Source organism: Micromesistius poutassou (genome assembly GCF_964030765.1).
Source record: "Micromesistius poutassou genome assembly, chromosome: 8".
Taxonomy (NCBI): Eukaryota; Metazoa; Chordata; class Actinopteri; order Gadiformes; family Gadidae; genus Micromesistius; species Micromesistius poutassou.
The window spans coordinates 1,632,289-1,654,012 of NC_140278.1; the positions used below are offsets into that span (position 1 = coordinate 1,632,289).

Below are 21,724 nucleotides of genomic sequence, written 5' to 3' on the forward strand. Positions count from 1 at the left end.
CACAGAGTTTACCTTGTAGCACAACGTTTACCTTGTTGCACAACGTTTACCTTGTTGCACAGAGTTTACCTTGTAGCACAACGCTTACCTTGTAGCACAACGTTTACCTTGTAGCACAACGTTTACCTTGTAGCACAACGTTTACCTTGTTGCACAGAGTTTACCTTGTAGCACAACGCTTACCTTGTAGCAGTGCTGCAGCAGCATCCTGGCGGTGGCCAGCTGGTTGACAGTGTACAGGTAGAAGGTACGGGAGGGGGCGTGGTCAGGGGTCTTGGGGAGTTCCTGGAATCAAAAGACGTGGACTACCGTTCAAAAGTGTGGGCTCACCCAGACAATTTCATGTTTTCCATGAAAACTCACACCTGTACCTCGACAGTTTTCAGTTGTGCTAACATAATTGCTCAAGGGTTTTCTCATCATCAATTAGCACGATGAGCTAAACAATGTAGCATTAGAACACAGGAGTGATGGTTTCTGGAGATGGGCCTCTGTACACCGATGGAGACATTCCATAATAGATCTGCCGTTTCCAGCTAGAATAGTCATTTCCCACATTAACAACGTCTAGACTGTATTTCTGATTAATTTAATGTTATCTTCATTGAAAAAAAACGTGCTTTTCTTTAAAAAATAAGGAAATTTCCAAGTGACTCCAAGCTTTTGAATGGTAGTGTTATCTGGAAAGCCATTCACCCATTCATTGAACCGTGACTTATGGGACCTGGAGGCAGGAAGGTCTTCTCTGGAAGGTTCCGTAGTAGGGATGTGAATAACTCTAATTTTTCATGGTCGAATAATCAGTGGGTGGTATGAACGAATGATCGATTATTCGATGTGTGTCGACATTCACAAAGGCAGCCATGGATCATCGGCAAGAAATCACTTAATATCTTAAACGCAAAAAAACCTAACTTTAACAGTGATCAGTGTTTGTGTTGTATGCATATATATTAATATTTATGCTTGTGTATGTTGTTTTTCTGTACATGATTAATAATAATAAAAAATAATAATAGTGCTACAGAACCAACATTAGTTCCGTCCGTTAATTCTTGTTTATTTGAATGGGGAAAAAATGTTAACGGTCCAAATGTTAAAAATCGACTTTGACCCTCAGGAACGAATAATCGAATAATCGAATATTCTGACCCATCTCTATTCCGTAGGAGGACATACCTGAAGGAGCACCAGGTTGGCGGACATCAATGTGTACAGCATGTCCTTGGCTTCTTTGGCTGGGATCATCGCAAAGTCCTCCACCTGCTTCTGCTCCAGATGGCGTTTCCGTAGTAACAGACGAAAGATGCGCGCAGACCGGGAGCCAAACCTGTGATTGGACGAATAGAAGCTGTGAAGGTGGTGGAATAACTGGCTCCTTAAATGGCATATTTCGAAAAATTTGCATAAAAACCCCCAGGGGCGACACAGAGCAGCGTACCTCTCCTGTACCACGGACTCCAGCGTGGCCCTCGCCAGGTTGGTCAGCGCTTTGTGCAGATCTAGAGCCACGAGTTAAAGATCCCTCATCATGCTTTGTTAGTAGGGGTGTGCATCTCTCCAATAAAAGACGATTCGATGCGTATCACGATACATGGGGTACGATACGATTCAGGAACGATCAATTTTTTAAATGGAACGATTCGATTCAGTTCGATTCAGGAGGATTTTGATTCGATTCGATGTGCCACGGCTCAATTCAAGAGGGTATGATGCAATGGATTTCTTGTTGAAAGTAGACAATCATTTCACAAAATGAATTAACTTGTAAATGTGATTGGTCAGCATCTCAAATGCGAATCAGTCTGAGCCCAAAAATGTGAGCACAAACGAGTTGCACGCACTTATTGAGGGGCTCTCTCGTGGAAGCGAATACTCCCCCTGGCTCAGACTTAGACTTTTCTAGCTTAGTAGACGTAAGACGTGTACATATAACGTCATATAACGGCCTAAAGCAAAGGGAAAGGTCGGGAGAGCATGATATCACCCCTTTAAAGAATAGAAGGCCAGTGCGAATCCCATCACCGATCAGAAGGATACTGACGACATACATTCCTCCTCCGCTGTCTCCCGTCTTCCCCACAAACTCCATCTAGAAAGGAGGACGTCATTAGAACAGCAACAGATAAACCTGTACACATTCCCAATGTACCCAACACTGAGTATAGAACAACGTCAACAAACCACACAAACTGAGTAACCAACCAACAGAACCAGTGTAACACATTACTATATTACTACAGTATTGATATGAATGTAGCTGGGTGTCACCGGGTCGTCGACCAGCAGTGTGAGGTACTGGTCCAAGATGGGCCGGCTGATGCTGTAGTTGGCTGGCAGGGACCTGAAGACCTCATTGGCTGACAGGGCCTGCGTGCAGCTGGCAGAGGGGGGGGTGGTCACCTCACTCATCCTCAGCATGGTCCGCACTATCTCACTGCTCGTCTGGAGCGGACACAGACCAGAGAGACGAGACTTTATCGCTGCTCTTTCAGTATGCATAGAAAGATTATTATTATTATTATACAGCGGTGTATGTATAAGAAATATTAGTGTTGTGTACACGCTATAAGCCCGTTGATAACTTAACCGAAGACCCATATGTTGAGAGCTTTCCATCGATGGAAAGGTTTATCAGATTATAAACACTTTATTGATCCTTTATTATTTGCATTGTGTATACTGGTTTTACTCATTAAGGACGTTGCTCTGAAGACTTTGCGATACAAAGTTCATCTAAAATGGACGTTAGTCCTCATCCTCACCTGGTCCAGTTTGCTGGCCACGGCGCTTATTATGGTCTGGTCTCTGAAGTGGAGATGAAACCTCTCAAAGTTCACCTGCCAGTAGACGCCCTCGTCTCCGTGTGTCTGAGGAGTCCACACAGTTCACTCATTTTAAATGTCCTTTCACACACAATCCAAACCCCACGGAATCCAAACGGTTCACAGACACAGAAATGTGTGGACAACGTCCGCAGACAAACAACCCAATACTTTGAAACCCAAAACTCAACACAATAAATCCAGATGAGCTTCCCGCGCTTCAGGAGAGTGTGAACGCAGGCGGCCCCCCCCCCGCCCCCCTGCCCCCCCGCCCACCTGGGGGTCCGTCTTGGACTTCTTGGCGGCCCCCTGGTCCACCGCCGCGTCCTCCCCGGAGCGCCGGCGTTTGCCGCGCCCCACCAGCGAGACGCTGGGCACCGTGTAGCAGTCGGAGAAGCTCTCGGGGGTGGGGGGCCCGGTGCTGACGGGGGCCGCCGGGGCCCCGGGGACCACCGGGGCGGTGCTGACCGGGGGCACGACCTCGGACACCGGAGGGCAGCGCTGCAGGAAGTGGGTCTCCACCAGCCTGGAGAAGATGGAGACCACCTCGTTGTACTCCACGCTGCGGCCCTCTGGCAGAGGTAAACAACAACAACAACAACACTAGAGGTCATTATTACTGATCGCCGCGCAGAGACGGTCAGAAAACGGGATCCCTTTGAAACGGGTCACTCCATGAAAGTCTTAGTGCGCACTCACACTAGGCAAAGTGTCCCTGTACCGTACTCCAGTACGATTGCCCCCCCCCCCCCCCCCCCCCCCACTGTGCCGCTGGCCAATCTCACCTGGGCCTGAGTACGGTGGCCTCTTGTACATATAGGTTGTGTATCCGTGCGTGTGCGTGTGTCGGCTCATTAGCATCTGTACCGTGGCCTGAGCACACCTCTCCTGTGTGTACTGAGGCCACGGAGTTGAACTGTACTGGAGTACGGATGGCCGTGCTCACACCAGCCAAACCATCTAGACTTTAGGGGGCAGACGTACGCGGGCGCGGTGCAGACGGCCTTAGTGTGAGCGCGCCCCTGAGGAACTGACCCTCCATGTTGTGTGTGAGTCTGTCGGCCACCATCTTCACAATGCTGCTCATGGTCATGTGGCCCCGCTGGAGCAGCTCCTCGATGATGAGCTCTCCCATGTCGCTGTAGAGGGTCTTGGCTGTGTATATGTAGCGCGGATAGCGCAGGATCCCCAGGATCCTCTCGCAGCTCGCTTGGTACTCCACAGGACTCCCCGGTCCTTTGCGACCCACGCTGAAGGTGCACGCGCCATGCTTCATCAGCACACACAGAGACTTCTTCACCTGGAAAACAGACAGAAAGGAGACTTTGTTGTTCAAGCCATCGGACGCAAGTCCTTATTACTAACTTGGGACCAACCGGCGTAATTGTATGTCCAGCCGTCAAGACATCCTCAGTGGTCGTTTCAGAGGGTGATCATGTGCGTCATACCAGGTCGATCGGAGTTCCGCTCTCATTGACGATGGTGCGGAGGCTCTGAGCCCCGCTCCTCAGGAGGTGCGTCCCGATATTCTCCACCACCTCTCCGAAGTGCTCCCGGAGCAGGAGCCCACACAGGCGGACCTCCTGGGCGGTCATCTGTTCACCACAATAAAGATGCAGACAAAATAAATAAATAAAAATAATGATAAAGGCCTAACCAACATGTTTCCACGTGACACCAGATAGTGTCAAATGTAACTGTCACCTTACAAACAGCGACAGAAATGTAGATGTCAACCGAACAAGGAGGCATTGCGAATGTGAACTGATGAAATAGCTCATGCGCAGGTGGCAATCAATGCAACCCAAACTTAAAGGTTTAATCATGAAACGTTTTACCTTTATGTTACTTTTTCCTCAGTTCAACATGAAGTGAAGTCGGGTACCTTTGCGAAACTCTAATAAAATTAAAAAACAACTGAATGATCCATGTGAGGGTGACAACACATGCGGCCGGGCTGCAGCCACAACACTACGCAACACTTCCGCCCTCCTCCGCTCCAGCGCTGATAATATGACCGCCGCGGTGCATGCCGGGTTGCGGCCACAACACAACACAACACAACGCTTCCGCCCGCCCTCTGCTCCGGCTTTCTCTCATATGACCGTCGCGACACAACACTTCCGCCCTCCTTCTCCCGTTCTCTCATATGACCGCCGCGGTGCATGCCGGGCTGCCGTCCGAGCGCTGTCTTCACTTCGCTGGAGGACCGACGTCAGTGTTTGTGCTATTTAGGGGAAGATGGCGGAGGCTGCGGCTCTACCCCCTCATCGGTTCTTCTGTCACTGCTGTAAGGGAGAAGTGAGCCCCAAGCTCCCGGTAAGGCGGCCCCTTCGTCTCTCTCGTTGGGTCATTATTCATACTTTACCTTTTCATAGATGACATGCACATGCCGCGGCGGAATGCGCCGCACCAGCCGCTAGCTCGCTGCTCGTAGCCCGCTAGCTGTGGCCCTCGGTCGGGAGCTGTGGCCCTCGGTCGGGAGCTGTGGCCCTCGGTCCCCGAGATCGTCCTGCCCGGGGCTCTCGTTGTCTCCCTACAACACCGAGACGGTGACGGGGTCGTCCCGGTGTCCCTAGCCGCCGCTGGGTCCTGGGGGGGTGTCGGGGGGGTCGGTGTCCAGAGCTGTGATGACCCGGGCTGCTGTTGATGACACTCAGTCTGGTCGATGTTGTGTTTTGCAAACAACCAAACAAACAGTGGAGATGTGTCGTTGTGTCGCCTTCGACACAGCGAGATGTGTCAACGTTGCCCTCTGCGATCGTCTCTCTTTTAGTAACACTCGAGTCATCATGAGTTGGTATTCGCTTGCTCGATGCTTAGCTTCATTCTAATAATGAAAGCAACATCAAAAGGCTTTAAATGAACCTTGTCAGTCGCTTACATCCACACTCTAAATCATCTGCATTTGTATAGTTAGTGGTAGGCAGTTGCCCTCCTCCAGTATACATTATTCCCCCTGTATTGTGTGTTTAGTGTAGGCCCGTTTGGTTTTACTTTCATTCCCAGAAGGTACGTTTCGACCTGGCATCAGACGGAGTTCCCCTGTTATTTTTACACTGGCCTGCCATGGATTTCGTCATACTTTTGATGATTGCTTTCTAAAATAAAATAAAGCAAAACGTATTCTGCTTGTGTCCGTATACAAATAACAAAGATATCAGTGATCTAGACTGTGTGTTGACAGTATGTTATTGTTGTTATGTTGTTGCTTTTATTTTTATTTTTTTTGCTTTTATTTTTTTGACTTTCTAGGAATATATTTGTCCAAGATGTGACTCGGGCTTCATAGAGGAAGTAACAGAAGACTCCAGGTATTATTTTCAGAAAAACCTCCACTTCATTGATCTATTACCAATTAGTGTTGGATTTAAACCAAAGTGTTTTACATGTGGTGCCTGGCCTCATGCTGGTGTGTGTGGTCTGAGCTTGTGTCATCTTCCCCTGTTCTGGGCAGGATAAGGTGAGTGCTCAGTGGATGTTGCTAACGATGTGCTTCGTCCCCTTGTGTGTCATGTCCCTCAGTCTCCTCGAGGGCGGCGCTAATGGAATCGATGACACAGCCACACAGTTTGCAGAGGTACGTGTCGTGCTTCAGGACTTCATGGGGAAGAGTGTCAGCCTGGCCCGTGTAGAACAGAAAGGAGGACTCCTGGATGTGAATCGTGTGGCATTGCACCTTCTTGGCGTCCATGTTCCCAGTACCCCCGTGTCTTCTTCTTCTGTTCACTTCGTTCCTGCTCTTCTTCTTCCTCGCTCCCCCTCTCCAGTTGTGGCACCTGCTGTTTGTGGACCGGCCCTTCACGGCGGACGGCGACAGCCCCGACTCGGAGCCCCGGGTCCCCGGGGGCGGTCTGGGAGGCCTCAGTGGGCTAGGGGGCCTGGGAGGGGGGCCCATCGGGGGCTCGGTCCCGGCGGGTCTCGGGGGCCCCATCGGGGGTCCGTTTGGGTCCGGGGAGCACTGGGGGCCGGGGCGCCCCCCCCGCCTGCACAGCCAGCGGAGGTACCGGTCCCGAGGCAGCAGTCGACCCGACCGCTCTCCTGCGGTGGAAGGGTGAGTCGGCCTCACGCCTCTCTCCCCCCCGCCCCCCCCCACACGCCCCCGCCCTGTCGTCCTCCTGGCCCTCCCCTTAATGCTTGTCCTTTTCTATTTAGGATCGTTCAACAGTTTCTGGCGGGTCTGTTTGTCAACTCTGGAGTGGCGGGCTCACCCCCTATATCATGGTACGTCCACACTGTTGTTGGGATCCACTGAGCTATGCTATGACAGCCCTGGCCCTCTGCCACATGTTGAGGATTCCACTGTTCTTCAGGACAGGGATGCTGCACTCTAACCCAGGGGACTACGCCTGGGGCCAGGGGGGACTAGACGCCGTAATAACGCAGGTACACACGATGCCCAGTCAGCTCTTCTTATCAGCGTGGTCTGTTTTGTCTTCTGATGGATTTGAAATGTTAACGGTGCTTTTATTGTATGACGTTGCGTGCAGCTGCTAGGACAGTTTGAAAACACGGGTCCACCTCCAGCAGAGAAGGACAAGATCTCCTCCCTCCCCACCGTCCACGTCTCTCAGGAACAAGCAGGTCAGCCCCTGTGTGCCCCCCCCCCCAGACACAGGACTAGACCCCCAGACACAGGACTAGACCCCCAGACACAGGACTAGAACGGACTGAAGGCTCACCTTGATGGGTTCAGAGTGTATGAAAGCCTTGTATCTCCTTCACTTCTTATTCTCAGTGGATTTAAAACGGCAACATGGCGCTTGTTAATTGTGCAATAGAGACTATTAACGTCATTATTTACATCTCTACAACTCTTTTTCCTCAATCGTTTCCGGGCCCCTGCTGGCCAGGCTCATCACTATGTGTGAGGGGTGAGGGTGAACAGCACCGTCAGCAGTGAGGCTTTGCTGGGCAGGTGGCAGCCGACTCACTAGGATGTCTTAAGACATGACTCACTCGTCATCGCCTCCTGCCCACGTAGCCCACAATGTAGTCAACTGATGGGTGGTGTTTATCACCATTTATTTCTGGGGTCGGTCACGGTATGAACTGGTTCAATCGATCAATGTCAGGACATTCACGTCTGATGACACACCAGGGCTATAAATCACAAAATAAATTCTGTTCTTGGCCGTGCGTTACAAGGCGCTGCCTATGAGTGGAGCAGTACCTCCATAATGTCTACGAGACGCTCGTTAACGTCCTGTCCCCTGTCTTGTGTGTGTGTGTGCAGACTGCAGTATGGAGTGTCCTGTGTGCAAAGAGGACTTCTCCGTGGGGGAGCCGGTCAGACAGCTGCCCTGTAACCACTTCTTCCATTCAGACTGTATAGTTCCCTGGTTGGAAATGGTAAGGGCCTTGGACAACACCTACCACCTCAGGGAAGGGCATCAGTGTTGTGCTGGCATGTCCTGTTTGTGATGAAGTTAATGGCTTAAAAGCATCGGATTGCTGGGAAGAATTGGAAGAGAATAATGTGTATAGTCGTCCACAACATCGATACATTTTGTAAGTCAAAGCGGAAATCCAGCCAGAGTCCGCTCTCTGCGTTGTCGGCATCTAGTCAGTATGTTGCTGTTGCACGGGTCGTGTTTAAGGGCTCAGCGGGCTACGTGCGCTGGTTAACGGAGGTGTTTTCACCGCTCTCCTCTCCTCCCCTGACAGCATGACACATGTCCAGTGTGCAGGAAGGGCCTGAACGGAGAGGACAGCAGCAGCCAGCCTCCCCCCGAGTCCCCCTCCCTCGCCACCGACTCCAGAACACAGGAGAGGTGGTCCTTCTGAGTCGCACACATCCCCCCCCCCCCCGCCCCGTCTATGTTCACAGAGAAGTACCCACTCCTCTCCCCTTCATCTCTACTGCAAAAAATAAACATTTGCTTTGGTTTTAAATCTTCCTCTAACCATGTACTCTGGACACGCTGTGCTACAGATGTCCTCATACTGTCCTCCACGCCCCGCCCCGCCCCAGGTGCAGTATATTTCGCCGTTGACTTCCCAAGAGAAAACTAAGTTGATTCCTGTGTCCTCTCACCACACCGTATGTTTTATTTTTCCAGCCTGAAAAGTGCACTGCTGTAATACACTGTTGTCATGGAAGCTCTCTCTGTATTCCACACATTTATTCCACACATTTTGTCTCTCTTCTGCACTCAGCCTACGGTCTGCTGAGTCTCCTAAAGTCTTATGTTCTTCGTCAGACACGACCCTTTTGCATTGGTTTACCCGTTTTCCTCCAGGAGAAATATGCCAAATAATGGCTTGACGGTGGGCCACAGACACAGGTTGTGAAGGGTGTGTGAGGGTTAAGGTCTGGTCTCTGGGGACAGCTGAAAGACTCAAAGGCGTTCTAAGGAGAAGGCAGGCCCAGGGTCTCCCACATGTAAACCCCCTTTTGTTTAGTCTGTCAATGCTTAACATCCAGGCATTTGTTCTGGTGTATATATTATATAAAAAAGATGTCATCTCTGCTCATCATTTTATTAATTGGTTAACAACTTGTCTTTTCTTTCACATTTTTATCACTTTTTTATGTAAATACTTTTAGTCCAACTTATGGTTTGAAAAGAAAAAAAACACTGCGAATGAAAAAAAAAAAGTGAAATCTGATTATCAAAATATGTATATTATATATATGAAAAAATGTGTATGATGTAATAATAAATTGGAACAAATGTTGTATTTGGCTGCAGTACTTCCTGTATTTACATTCATCAGATTTATGCCCAAACATGGTTTGCATGTAATCAAGCCTTGAATCAACCTGTTTGAGTCTGAGACCTCCTGCTGTCAGCTTATGATCAACAACATTTAAACCATCACTACTCCTGTAAAGAAATGGGCCATGTTCCATACAACAGGTCATTACATTATTAACATTAAATCAGTAGTCACAACAAAAACGTAGTTTGTGTACGAGCGTCTGTGTATGAGCATTATGCAAATGATGTACATTATAAAAATAACCAAAGTGAATGTCTGGCTGAAGGCACACTTTTCGGTTGTGATTTAAACATTAGTACCATATAACATTTCCTTTCACAAAAAAAAGATTCATAACTAATTTATTCAGTTTACAACCAACATTCAACCAGGAAGAGGTCACTCATCATAGACAACTCCGTAACCTGCGTGTCCGGAGCCCCAGAACCCTCCTAATGGTTGGACTTCACTTTCACTGTCTCACCTTCAGTTCATCTAAAGCCAGCACGTTGTTGTCAAGTATTCATTTGAGCTTGAACCTTTTTAGCTAGCTGAGGTGAGGCTTACATTTGGTATTTATTCAGTGGTTAGACGGAACCCGTCCTCCAGGTGCCCTCACACCGGAGTCCAGTCTGCATCTCTGCTGGTCGCAGGCAAGTAACAGTTGACATGTTCAACATGTGATAAGTTTAGTACAGTGGGCTTGTGTGTGTGTTGTGTACATCAGGTTGTGTTTGTGTGTGTGTTTTGTGATCAGGTTGTGTTTGTGTGGGTGTCTTGTCAGTGTGTGTGTGTGTTTTGTGTACATCAGGTTGTGTTTGTGCGGGTGTCTTGTCAGTGTGTGTGTTGTGTACATCAGGTTGTGTTTGTGTGGGTGTCTTGTCAGTGTGTGTGTGTGTCTTGTCAGTGTGTGTTCCAGGCGAGCGTCAGCAGAGACCTAGGGGGCGCTGTAGAGGGAATGAAGCCCACCGATTGGTCCCACACCTCGAACCGGACCTCCACTGCTGACCTAAAACACACAGACACACAGTCCTGAACCTCACATCAGTGCCTAGGGTTAGGGCTATCTACCGCAGACCCCCGACCCCTACCGGTTCAGTACGATGAGCACCACGGAGCCGTCCGGTCTGACGAAGGCCGAGCGCTCCAGGGTGGTCTCCTCGCTGGCAGACACGCCCACTCTGCGAGAGCCCTTGACCAGGAACTTACTATGGACCACAGAAATAACGTGAATGAAGGACTTATAATGTTGGACAATTCCAGTGCGTACAAAATTAAAGTTTAAGTTAATGTTCTCGTTTCTCCCGTCATGCCCTAGATGGGCAGACGAGACACTAGGCATCACTAAACACTGGAGGTCCACTGCCCCGCCATCTCATACACCACACGACGGCCGTGGTCGGGCGTTACCTGAAGTGAGCCATGCTGTAGAAGGTGGGCTGCTTGTAGAACACGTCCTGTTTGTGGTTCACTATGATGGGACTGTCCACATAGTTCTTAACCCAGTTTGGTCCTCCGCCGGGGTCCAGGGCCAGGTTCCAGTCCGTCCAGCCGACCACATAGTGGTTGAGGTCCTTGAGGTCAACCACACAGATAACAGTCACACCAGGCACAGGAAAGGGCCCAGCATTGCCGTTTCCCGTGCCCCAGAGGACGGCACGTGCACACTGAATCCCTCGTTGGTACCATGCAGAGGGCCCGTTGTCACCTTGTCTGAACCTCTTGGGTTGAGCAGTCAACCCAAGAGGTTCAGACAAGGTGACAGCGGGCCCTCCGTGGCGGTGGAGAGCATTCGGAATAGCGTGTCATACATTTTTCACACTGATATTTTACTTGTACTCTCAGAGCATGATAGTGTAGTTGTTTGGGTGGGTTCCAACTAGGCCTGGGCAATAAAACAATAACTTGATCAATATCAATATAATATCAATATATAACATGTTCACTATATATTGATAAGAGACTGGACCGCCGTATCCAGCAGCTGGGTTTGTTACACAAACACGGTTCCATACTTATTTACACTATTTGAGTGTTTTTCATTGTTGTGTCGACATCTGAGTATTTATCAGTGAAGAACACTGGAAGGTCATATTAGGTGTTCAACAGAAGTGTTTAAATCCAGCATGGTAATTCCTAGTCTTTTTAGGTCATTCAAATGATCAATAGTTATCAATATCGATCTATCTTAGATCTTTTTGAGTTCTATCGTGATATGTCGTTCAGCCATATGGCCCAGGCCCTCTGTCAGCATGCTTCAGCCAGAGCCCTGACCTCTTACTGCTCCTTTAGGACCACACTGACCTCACAATCCCTAAGGGTCCCTGACCCCACACTGACCCCACAGGGGCCCCTGACCCCACACTGACCCCACACGGGTCCCTGACCCCACACTGACCCCACAGGGGCCCCTGACCCCGAGCGGGAGGCCTACCTGGAGGATGCTGGAGGCGTACTGCTCCGCCCTCTCCCAGCTGCCCAGCTTCACCCCTCTGTCCAGCGGGCTCCAGCCCGCACAGGCCTCAGTGCTGAACAGGTAGTACTCTGGGAAGAGGTGGTGGGTGGTTCCCAGGCTGATCTCTGGGGGGACCAGGCCGTCCAGGTACCAGTGGACCGCCACGCCGTGGACGTAGCGGCCCGCCTCCACCTCACTGAGGACCTGGGGGGGGACGGGGGGGGTTGAGGCATTGATGCAAACACATTTAACTCTCATGCAGATGACCATTTAAAAGCAGAGTCTCCGAAACTAATCAGCGAATGTCTGGTATTTTTACATCATAAATCAGAGATTTTAAATAAATTGACTGTTGACTAATCCATTTACTTCAGTACTGTTAGACATTTATTAGGCACAAATACCAAACAGTTGCTGCAGAGCAGGCAGACAGGAATGCCCTGCTTTAGATTACACAATGAATACTTCAGTTTATCTTGGCTGCCAATTTAGGGCAATGGTAAAAAAAAAGTGATTAGTTGCAGCAGGCAGCAGCTCTAAGCTGCTGTGCCTCGTTACTGTAACGTTACTGTGTCTGGTGGTCTCACCAGACACAGTAACGAGGTTACTGTAACGTTACTGTGTCTGGTGGTCTCACCACAGATTACAGTAACGAGGTTACTGTAATGTTACTGTAACGTTACTGTGTCTGTGGTGAGACCACAGACACATTGACTTTTACAGTAACCTTGTTACAGTAACCTCGTTACTGTGTCTGTGGTGAGACCACAGACAGTAATTTTACAGTAACCTCGTTACAGTAACCTCGTTACAGTAACCTCGTTACAGTAACCTCGTTACAGTAACTTCGTTACTGTGTCTGTGGTCTCACCACAAACACAGTAACATTACAGTAACCTCGTTACTGTGTCTGTGGTCTCACCACTTTGGCCCAGTGGGGCAGCAGCAGTCGGTTGTCGTCCAGGATGAGGATGTGTGTGTGGGGGTGGAGGGAGGCCGTGACCGCGGGGCCCAAGTCCATCGCCACCCAGTCCCTCTGCTCCTCCGCCGTGAAGCCCAGCGCCTGGAAACTGTAGACACACGTCACCGTGAACACAAGTAGCCCCTCTCATCCTCCAGATGAACCGGGTACATTCCTACGGTCATTCAGGTTGAGCGGTTGGTTGTAAAGAACTGCAGTGGATGACCTGTAGTTCGTCAAGCGTCCAGCAGAGGGCTCATTCCCAGTGGTCAAGGCCCAGAAGGACAGGTTGTGCTTAGCATACTCCTCCAGGAACCTACAGGAGGACAGACACACGTCATCTTGTCTTGTCCTACGTGGCGGGGCTCCGGCAGTACATCCTCATGTGTGTGTTACCTGACGTAGTACTGGTTACCTGACGTAGTACTGGTTACCTGACGTAGTACTGGGCCCAGGTCTTGTGCTCCCTGCCCCCAGGCTGCCCTTTGAGGGACCCCTTCCCCGTCAGAGCCCCGTTGGTCTTCAGCCAGGCCGGGGCGCTCCAGGCGCTGGCCAGCAGGGCCAGGGGCTGGGGGGCCATGGCCTGAGCCCGCCGCAGCAGGGGGATCTGGACACACACACAGACAGACAGGGACAGGTGAGACGGCTGCGGCACGAGTAGTGTGTGTGTGTCGTGTCTGTCTGTCTGTCTGTAAAATGTGAAAGAGAGAGAGAGATGGAGAGCGAGTGAGGAACCTTCATGGTGGTGTCTTCCGGGGCCAGAGTGAAGTTGTCCAGGCCGTAGTCTCCAGGTGTGTCGGCGTACGTGTACAGACGGAGGGAGAAGTCACAGCTGGCCATGGGCACCCGCACCACAGTGTAGCCGATACCTGCAGAACACACGAACAATGAGCCGCTACACCCACGGGACACGCGCAGAGTCAGGCTGCGGACCCCTCACCGTCAGGGGAGAAGTACTGGCCCAGCAGCTGGTCCTGGGCGGCGGGGGAGAGGGACAGGATGTTCACAGCGGCTGCGTCCGTCATGGCCCCTCCAAAACCCCGGACCTCCTGGTACTTCTGGAAGGGAACGATGGTTAGCCTGAGCCCTGGAAGACATCGAGCACATGGATAGGTTCAGGTCCAGGGTGTACAGCGCACACACGTTCATGTCACGTGCACAATCAATTACAACGGTGGAAGTTCATTGCCATAATATTTCCTCAACTGTGTAACCTAACAATATTGATCGTCTTGTGGGTTATTAGTTCGAGGCCCCTGTTATGGCCATTGGCGGTATAGAACCCTATTCACTCTCTCATCTGCCACTCACCCGTTGCTGTGCTGTTGTGGATGACTTGGCCCTGGACCTGGTCCAGCCTGCTGCCCGCCTTGCTGCTCAGGTAGGCGGTGAACTGGCCCAGCGGCGGCACGTCCAGTGGGCCCACGCTGTCACAGTACGTGGAGTTACACTCGCACACCACGGAGCCATGGCCAAAGTCTCGGGGAAGACACCTATTATTTCCTGGAAAAATACAAACACATTTTTTATCGATTCATACATCATCCTACCAGAGACTATGTTAATGACAAATATGATGAGTCAGGTAGTACTGGTTTACCTGAGGAAAGCGTCAATGCGGTCAAGAGTACCATAACCAACACGATGTCTCTTCTTAACAACAGAGACATTGTGTCTACGAAGAAGGGTTCTCACTGAGCTCCTGAACACGGTCTGACTATAGAGCAGAACTGAGCTAACATCTGAGTCAGCTCACTTATCCAATGAAGTGCAGATGATCTTCTTGCAGACTCACACGTTCCATCCTCGGAGCTCCAACTCTGCGCGTCACAATTTAAACATGATCAAGTTACTTCCCACTAGAATTCGCCCTTAAAGTACAGTGAACGCATACATTCACATGCTTCCGGGAGTTTCTCTTGGTTTGTTATGGCCAAAGTTGTGCTGGAGATGCAGAATCAGGTGATCTCTGGTAACATCACGTGATCAACTGCACGATTTGCGTCCGCCTCCAGGGGGCGCTGGAGCGTGTTTGGACCGGATCCATGATATCTGATCCACTTCTCCAAGATGGTTTCTTATCATAGGCAACCCCTTTATTATCATACATCATGGAATACAATGTGGTAGTTTATTAGATTATAGGTTGGTTGGTTGTTATGTGCCACTGACAAATAACCGCCTTCAAAAACACAATGTTGCATGTTTACCTTTTTTTATTATTTATTTATAACATTTTATAACAAAACATTCAACAAAATGTACAGAGAAGGACATTTCTGGAGGGACATGGTGCTGAGGCTTCAGAGGAACGCACAGAGCCGCTCCAGAGCAGACGGGTTCCTGTTGCTCAGGAACACCAGCTCCTTCTTCCCCTCCTCGGTGCGACCTGCAGACGAGCAGAGCGGTGAGGGGGGAGCAGAGCGGTGAGGGGGGAGCCGGGCGCTATGTGGGCTGACGCGTCATGTTAAAATAGATGAGCCCAGCAGTGTGCCCTACTTTGTGCGTGCTGCAGCCAGCGGCGGTCCTGGTAGTACAGGTAGCAGCTCTCAAACTCCTTCTCACTGTAGTTGGACACGCTGACCGGGACGAAGGGATCCAGCCTGTCAAAGCCCTCCTGAGCAACACAACAACCACACAACAACAACACAACCACAACACAACCATACAACAACAACACAACCACAACACAACAACACAACACAACACAACCATACAACACAACCACAACAACAACACAACCACAACAACACAACACAACAACAACACAACCACAACAACAACACAACCACAACACAACAACCATACAACACAACCACAACAACACAACACAACCACACAACAACAACAACACAACAACAACACAACCACAACACAACCACACAACACCAACAACAACACAACCACAACAACAATACAACAACAACACCACACAACACAACAACACAACAACCACAACACAACCACAACATAACAACACAACAACCACAACAACAACACAACCACAACAACAACACAAACACAACACAACAACACAACCACAACAACACCACAACACAATACCACAACAACAACACAACAACCACAACACAACAACAACACCACCACAACACAACACAACAACCACAACCCCACAACACAACCACAACACAACACAAGCACACAACAACAACACAACAACCACAACACAACACAACACCACAACCACAACACAACAACACAGCCACAACACCACAAAACAACAACACAACCACAACACAAATCAACAGCACAACCACACAACCACAACAACAACACAACCACAACACAACCACACAGGGGAAGTTAATGTCCCGAGAAGCCCGGATGGGAATGAAGCGCACACACCACGTTTTTATTTATTTATCATCCTTCGCTTAAAAACCACCGACGTGAACTCGCTATACGCACACACACACACACACACACAGTGTGAGCTGCGGAGCTGCTCAGTGACACGTGAGGCGGTACCCACCTCTCCCAGCAGATCATGAGGCAGGTAGGCCGTCTTTGGGGTGTAGAGCGAGCCGGTCTGGGACAGAGCCGCGACGACGGCCCCTCCACACTGACACCGCGGGCATGAAAACAGTAGAGGTTAGGCGGAGCAAAAAAAAAAAAAGAATCAAAACAAACATCCATGTTGTCATTTGGTTTCCTCACCCAGTCATTCTTCACCAGCTTCCTCAGATTGTGCATCAGAGTCAGTTCCTCTATTGACACCTGAGACAAGGAAAACACGTCCAACATTACAGAGAAGCCAGTGGAAAATAACTCAACTGTGGAGCCTAAAAAGCTTATTGCTATTCACCAGTGTTTAGTCACTTAACCATATGGTCCTTAAAGAGCAGGTAGGGGTTGGTAAGACATCCTACAAATAGGCTACGGATATGGGAGAATCAAACCCAGAACTTTTCGTCTGGGAGTCAAACACCCCCACACTAGACTCGACAGAATAACAAATCTCTCTCTCTCTCTCTGCGTACAGGGCTCTTGTCCTCCTTCTTGATGGTGGATCTTCCCCAGAGGGCGTTCAGCCCGTCCACCGCCACAGCCATCCTGAAGCCCGCCTCCGGCTGGCCGCTCTGCAGCCGCAGCTCCTTGATGACGGCGCCCACCACGTCGCTGCTGCTCTTCACGCGGGTGATGCCCTGCGGAGGAACAACACGCCCGCCGCGCTATTAAAGGTTCCATGACGTGCCACCAGGTGTGGTGTGATTGGCCGTTACAAGACGCTTTGGAAATCAGCCCCTTAACACATCACAGGTGGGCGTGTCCACCTAGATGTGTGACGGACAGATGAGCTACGTTTGCTACGGCCCACTGGGTAGGCCGGTAGACTGATCTGTCCAGCACACATCTAGGTGGACACGCCCAGTTCCTGCCCCATATGATGTCATATGGGGCAGGAAGCCCAAAGGGCTTGTAACGGCTAATCATCAATTTGGCAAAGCAGGAAATTAGGTAAAAGGTAATAATACATTTTATTGTCTCTAGTTAATGCATTTGATTTACTCCCAAATGTGCCATTTCACAGCATGATAATTAATGAGGTCAGTTTAAAACACATGAATAATGTTAGGGTTAGGGTATGAATACGTCTCAATGAACACATGAATAATGTCAGGGTTAGGGTTAGGGTATGAATACGTCTCAATGAACACATGAATAATGTCAGGGTGAGGGTATGAACACGTCCTCAGAGGAGGCCTCACCTGGTCCACGAGCTCCCCCAGCGGCCGGCCCTCCTCAGTGAACTCCCTCTTGGTCCACACGTAGCGGTGCCTGGTGTGGACCTGGGGGGCGACAGGCGTTAGAGCACCAGGGCGTTAGAGCACCAGGGCGTCTCCACACACGGGGGCTCAGCGGCCAGCGGGGAGGCCTTTACCTTGGAGAGGAACGGCTCGTTGGTCAGCCTGAAGTTGCGGAGCCAGGTGGTGGCCTGGAGGGGCTGGTCGAACCGAGAGGCGTTGTACGATGAGGGCAGCAGCTCCTTGCAGTTCTTCACCCAGAGGTGGGCTGGGGGGGGGGGGGGGCAGAGAGCATTACACTACCTGTACGCTGTATGAGTTAACATGTGGTGTGAGTTTATGCCAAGCTCATGTTTTGCTCCTGCTCATGGATACTATATGTCTAGTATTGTATGCGAGTTTCATGGTTTATAATTGATCTACTTGTGTCGTATTTTTATGCAATTTCTGCTGCGTTGATTAGATTAAGTTCCCTTAATCTACTACTAAGTACTGACTAGTTATTACAATGGTACATGATGTGTGTGTGTGTGTGTGTGTGTGTGTCTCTCACCGTCAGGTATATGGACCACCAGCCATCCTTGTGTGGCGCAGTAGTGAACCGTGTGACAGAGGGACATCGTCTTCCCACTGCCTTTCACTCCATCTAGCCGTCGTTTAAGGACTAAAACGAGATCACCACAATTGATGAAAACTCAACATGTCTGTGAGGAGCGTGTGTGTCTGAAGGATACAGAAGAGGAAGCGCAGGGCGGGTTTGCTGTAGTCGGCTCTCTTCAGGTAGGAGATGACCTCCAGGGCCGCGGGCCTCACCATCACACAGCCCTCGTTGAAGGTCTTCATCTACACACACACACACACACACACACACACACACACACACACACACACACACACACACACACACACACACACACACACACACACTCTAGTTACCGTGGCCGGTTCGAATCCCGGTAGGCAAAAAAGTGAACGGGGGGAGTGGTTGTGCAGAACTCTTCTACATCCTCATCCACGGAGGAGGTGCCCTTGAGCAAGGCACCTGAACCCCCACCTGCTCCCCGGGCGCTGCACTGCCCACTGCTCCGGGTGTGTTTGGCTCCCAGATGGGTCAAAAGTAGAGGAAGAATTTCTCCCAAAAAGGGACAATAAAGGAGAACTTAACTTGATACATATCGTTTAGTAGGGTCGAAGGTCAGCAGGGGACAGAGAGCTGCTGTAGGAATCGTTACTATGATATAAACCTTGTTTGTATAATTACTAGTCAATTGAAAAGGAATTTGTATGAAGTCTCCCTTCCTGTCTCGAATTGAAAGGAGTTAAGATAGTTTGTATTTTCATTACCATTGGGGCCACATAGTCTGGTACTGGGACCACATAGTCTGGTACTGGGGCCACACAGTCTGTACTGGGACCACATAGTCTGGTACTGGGGCCACATAGTCTGGTACTGGGACCACATAGTCTGGTACTGGGGCCACGCAGTCTGGTACTGGGGCCACGCAGTCTGGTACTGGGGCCAATCTACTGCCTCCTTCACGGTCTGGTAGCCTTGCAGACATGTCCACTTCCCTGTAGTGTATTGAAATGTACTTGGTCTTCAGCCATGGCCAATCCTAAATCCTCTCTGATCTTGTTGTTACTGCTCACGATGTGGAAGTCTCTCTCTAAGAATCAAGTACAGCCTTTATCTCATTGAATTGGCTTGGTAAATCGCTGCCTGTATCTGTAGCGACCCCTTGCTGCCCCCTCTGGGGGCTAGGGTTAGGCGGTCTCATAAATAGCTGGCCTGTTAAGCCCTTTGACTGTTGGGGCTACACAAGGCTTTATAAATGAAACCTACCTGAAGTTGGAAGCGTGCAGGTAGGCCATGAGGAAACACAGTCTGAATGTGGGCGGGTGGAAGGGTGTAGTACTGACCCACATGGTTCTCCACGTGACGCGCCTGCCAGAGAACAAGACGCATCAGACCCTCAGTCCAACACACACACACCAAGGTCAGCCCAACCCACTTACAGATGCATCATTCCGACACAATCACATTCAACTTAGTCACGTGATCAACCTTCTACATTGGTAAAGCATTGGTGTTCAGGTCTCAGAGAAACACTGGACTCTTACAGGATCGCTCTCCTGGGTCCTGAAGATGGACAAGGGTTGGGGGTTCGTCTCTGGTTCTACGGCCAACGCCTCCTGCTGCTGTCCACACCCACCGGTATGAATGGACCGAGCACACGCTACCTGTTAACAACAGTATTAGCATATGACACACTGGTTACACCACATTGGAAACAACAAGGTACGAGCGTCATCGTGAAGCCTTTGCAAATAGGGCATTTGGCCCAGTTAAACATATTTAAACATTGATCACCCATCACGAATAATAACGAGTCGTATTCAATACACCAGAGCGGAGGTTGTCCAGACAAATGACCTGACATTGAACTTACCGTTTGTCGGAGTCTGAAGGACACTCTCTGCAGAGCCATGGTCTGAAAGAGAAACCATCGAAGGAGTGTTGATCATTGATATATATTAACGCAATTGATCAGCGTTGTTTATTAAAAGCAGGCATGGCTAACAGTTTAGGATCTCCGTAACCTTGTGCCGGCCACACATCGGTCTGACAGCTTCACCGAGAAGCTTTAACACGTGAAAGACTGCACTGCGGCGGCCGCCCACTCACCGGACGGTCGGGGACTTATTGATGAGCTATTGGTGATTATGACAGACACGACTTCTTTTTAATGAGATATGTCACTGGTACGACGTTCAGCACGATAAGTCCTGCTCAATGTGCTCGATCTGTTGTGGGTATCGCCATCATTCGCTGCAGACACGGAAGTTGCGTCACAGCTGGTACGTAAAGTTGGCGAGAATGAACAGAAAACAGGAAATAAGGCCGCCAGCCTTCAAGATAAAAGCACAGTTTTGTTTAAAAAGACAATAACACAGATTTTCGCTCACCAAAAGTGATATATTTTTAAATAGTTCAATGCAATGATATGACAGCATACTTTTATTAATTAATTAATTAATTAATGGTGTAGTCAATTATTGAGATCCAGTCAGTCGACAAATGCTATATTAACTATAATGTTAATTAATATATAGTTAATAACTATAATGTATCTAAACCGGATTTATTCTAAATAAATGAACAGCATCCATGAACCATCCATGGCGTTTACGTGGTTCGTTGAATGTATCATACTGAATTGAATATAAAAATAATAAATAACAAAATAACTATTAGGCTATACCACGTTAGGTGTCAACATACACACAGCGACGTAGAAATTAGAGTTTATTGTATTCATATACATCCATAACCTTATTTTAATTGTAAGAGTAACTGGACCTTTACTTTTGTTAGGAATAGACCGGATGTAGATGGGTGTTCCAGACGTCCACTTGTCATAAATTGAATAAACAGACAGAGTGGTTGAATAATAGATAACTTAGTAACCATGACTGTAGCATCAGAGGGTAAATGGGCTGTTTTAAGTGTCATCAATAATAGCTGCTTTAGGTCAGGAAACACAATGAGGGGAATCGATCTGTATGTGTGAGTGCTGGAGACTATTTCGATGGGTGTATCATTAACAAATCGTTTTGGGTAATAAAGAATGCATTGGCAGATAATTGCATAAGCTTAATCGAAATCCGTGTACCTATGTTTCAATCGTTTTTGTTTTTTTAAACCAATTCCTACAACAAAACACTTGCTACACTTAGTATAACGTTGGGCCTAATAACACAATTGCATTCATAACAATTGTTATTTAGTTTATATCTGCTCTAATGCATATAATAACTCGTAATTAAATCCCTTTCTCGGAACAAATTCGGACAACCTAATTCCCTAAACATGATCAAAGTCATATGTTAGCACCAGTGCATGGTCCAATACCCACATACATGTCAACAATCAAACTTCTTTAGTCGTCGCCATTTTATTAGCCGTCTAAACAGCCCTCCCCAGTCTGTTATAAGCTGCAATGAGATCCTC

General features: G+C 49.2%; 4 protein-coding genes across 4 annotated transcripts in view; 1 reads left to right on the plus strand and 3 right to left on the minus strand.

Moving 5' to 3' along the window:
* The window catches only part of polr3c (polymerase (RNA) III (DNA directed) polypeptide C), a 7,499-nt gene extending 2,692 nt beyond the window's left edge, over positions 1-4,807 (minus strand). Inside the window, exons 1-10 of the mRNA XM_084472169.1 lie at positions 4,664-4,807; positions 4,274-4,420; positions 3,861-4,125; positions 3,102-3,397; positions 2,766-2,870; positions 2,272-2,445; positions 2,041-2,092; positions 1,442-1,502; positions 1,180-1,330; positions 184-285 (exon numbers count right to left, since the gene is read on the minus strand). Coding sequence (XP_084328295.1) covers positions 184-285; positions 1,180-1,330; positions 1,442-1,502; positions 2,041-2,092; positions 2,272-2,445; positions 2,766-2,870; positions 3,102-3,397; positions 3,861-4,125; positions 4,274-4,420 — 1,353 coding nt within the window. The 5' untranslated portion in view covers positions 4,664-4,807. The remainder of the gene's footprint in view (positions 1-183; positions 286-1,179; positions 1,331-1,441; positions 1,503-2,040; positions 2,093-2,271; positions 2,446-2,765; positions 2,871-3,101; positions 3,398-3,860; positions 4,126-4,273; positions 4,421-4,663) is intronic.
* Positions 4,808-5,034: 227 nt separating this feature from the next.
* On the plus strand, positions 5,035-8,945 carry rnf115a (ring finger protein 115a). The gene is made up of 9 exons (XM_084472175.1): positions 5,035-5,144; positions 6,081-6,139; positions 6,351-6,405; positions 6,596-6,879; positions 6,981-7,049; positions 7,139-7,211; positions 7,316-7,409; positions 8,062-8,177; positions 8,493-8,945. Exons 1-9 carry the CDS (start codon positions 5,067-5,069, stop codon positions 8,610-8,612), a joined length of 948 nt encoding a protein of 315 aa, XP_084328301.1. The 5' UTR covers positions 5,035-5,066; the 3' UTR covers positions 8,613-8,945.
* Positions 8,946-9,876: 931 nt separating this feature from the next.
* On the minus strand, positions 9,877-14,883 carry gba1 (glucosylceramidase beta 1). Its single transcript, XM_084472170.1, has 11 exons — positions 14,547-14,883; positions 14,258-14,449; positions 13,887-14,033; positions 13,682-13,815; positions 13,381-13,553; positions 13,173-13,262; positions 12,908-13,055; positions 11,965-12,189; positions 10,941-11,104; positions 10,622-10,738; positions 9,877-10,539 (listed from the first exon to the last, which is right to left on the minus strand). The coding sequence occupies exons 1-11, from the start codon at positions 14,614-14,616 to the stop codon at positions 10,434-10,436; spliced, it is 1,566 nt and encodes a 521-aa protein (XP_084328296.1). The 5' UTR covers positions 14,617-14,883; the 3' UTR covers positions 9,877-10,433.
* Positions 14,884-15,152: 269 nt separating this feature from the next.
* Positions 15,153-20,543, minus strand: dap3 (death associated protein 3). The gene is made up of 13 exons (XM_084472174.1): positions 20,399-20,543; positions 20,163-20,204; positions 19,834-19,953; positions 19,556-19,657; positions 18,447-18,555; positions 18,266-18,358; positions 17,850-17,980; positions 17,677-17,757; positions 16,948-17,112; positions 16,625-16,684; positions 16,440-16,529; positions 15,446-15,563; positions 15,153-15,335 (listed from the first exon to the last, which is right to left on the minus strand). The coding sequence occupies exons 2-13, from the start codon at positions 20,199-20,201 to the stop codon at positions 15,250-15,252; spliced, it is 1,194 nt and encodes a 397-aa protein (XP_084328300.1). The 5' UTR covers positions 20,202-20,204; positions 20,399-20,543; the 3' UTR covers positions 15,153-15,249.
* Between the last annotated feature and the right edge of the window lie 1,181 nt (positions 20,544-21,724).

Excerpts from the sequence above, each read along its gene's own strand:
- rnf115a (XM_084472175.1), top strand. The coding sequence starts at position 5,067 with ATGGCGGAGGCTGCGGCTCTACCCCCTCATCGGTTCTTCTGTCACTGC. Across the intron at positions 6,140-6,350 it reads GAAGTAACAGAAGACTCCAG|TCTCCTCGAGGGCGGCGCTA; the intron begins GTATTATTTTCA and ends CATGTCCCTCAG. Across the intron at positions 7,212-7,315 it reads TAGACGCCGTAATAACGCAG|CTGCTAGGACAGTTTGAAAA; the intron begins GTACACACGATG and ends CGTTGCGTGCAG.
- gba1 (XM_084472170.1), bottom strand. The coding sequence starts at position 14,616 with ATGTCTCTGTTGTTAAGAAGAGACATCGTGTTGGTTATGGTACTCTTG. Across the intron at positions 14,034-14,257 it reads CCACAACAGCACAGCAACGG|GGCTCAGGCTAACCATCGTT; the intron begins GTGAGTGGCAGA and ends GATGTCTTCCAG. Across the intron at positions 13,263-13,380 it reads TGGGCCCAGTACTACGTCAG|GTTCCTGGAGGAGTATGCTA; the intron begins GTAACCAGTACT and ends GTCCTCCTGTAG.
- dap3 (XM_084472174.1), bottom strand. The coding sequence starts at position 20,201 with ATGGCTCTGCAGAGAGTGTCCTTCAGACTCCGACAAACG. Across the intron at positions 18,556-19,555 it reads CTGCACGCTTCCAACTTCAG|ATGAAGACCTTCAACGAGGG; the intron begins GTAGGTTTCATT and ends GTGTGTGTGTAG. Across the intron at positions 16,530-16,624 it reads AGCTGGTGAAGAATGACTGG|TGTGGAGGGGCCGTCGTCGC; the intron begins GTGAGGAAACCA and ends CCGCGGTGTCAG.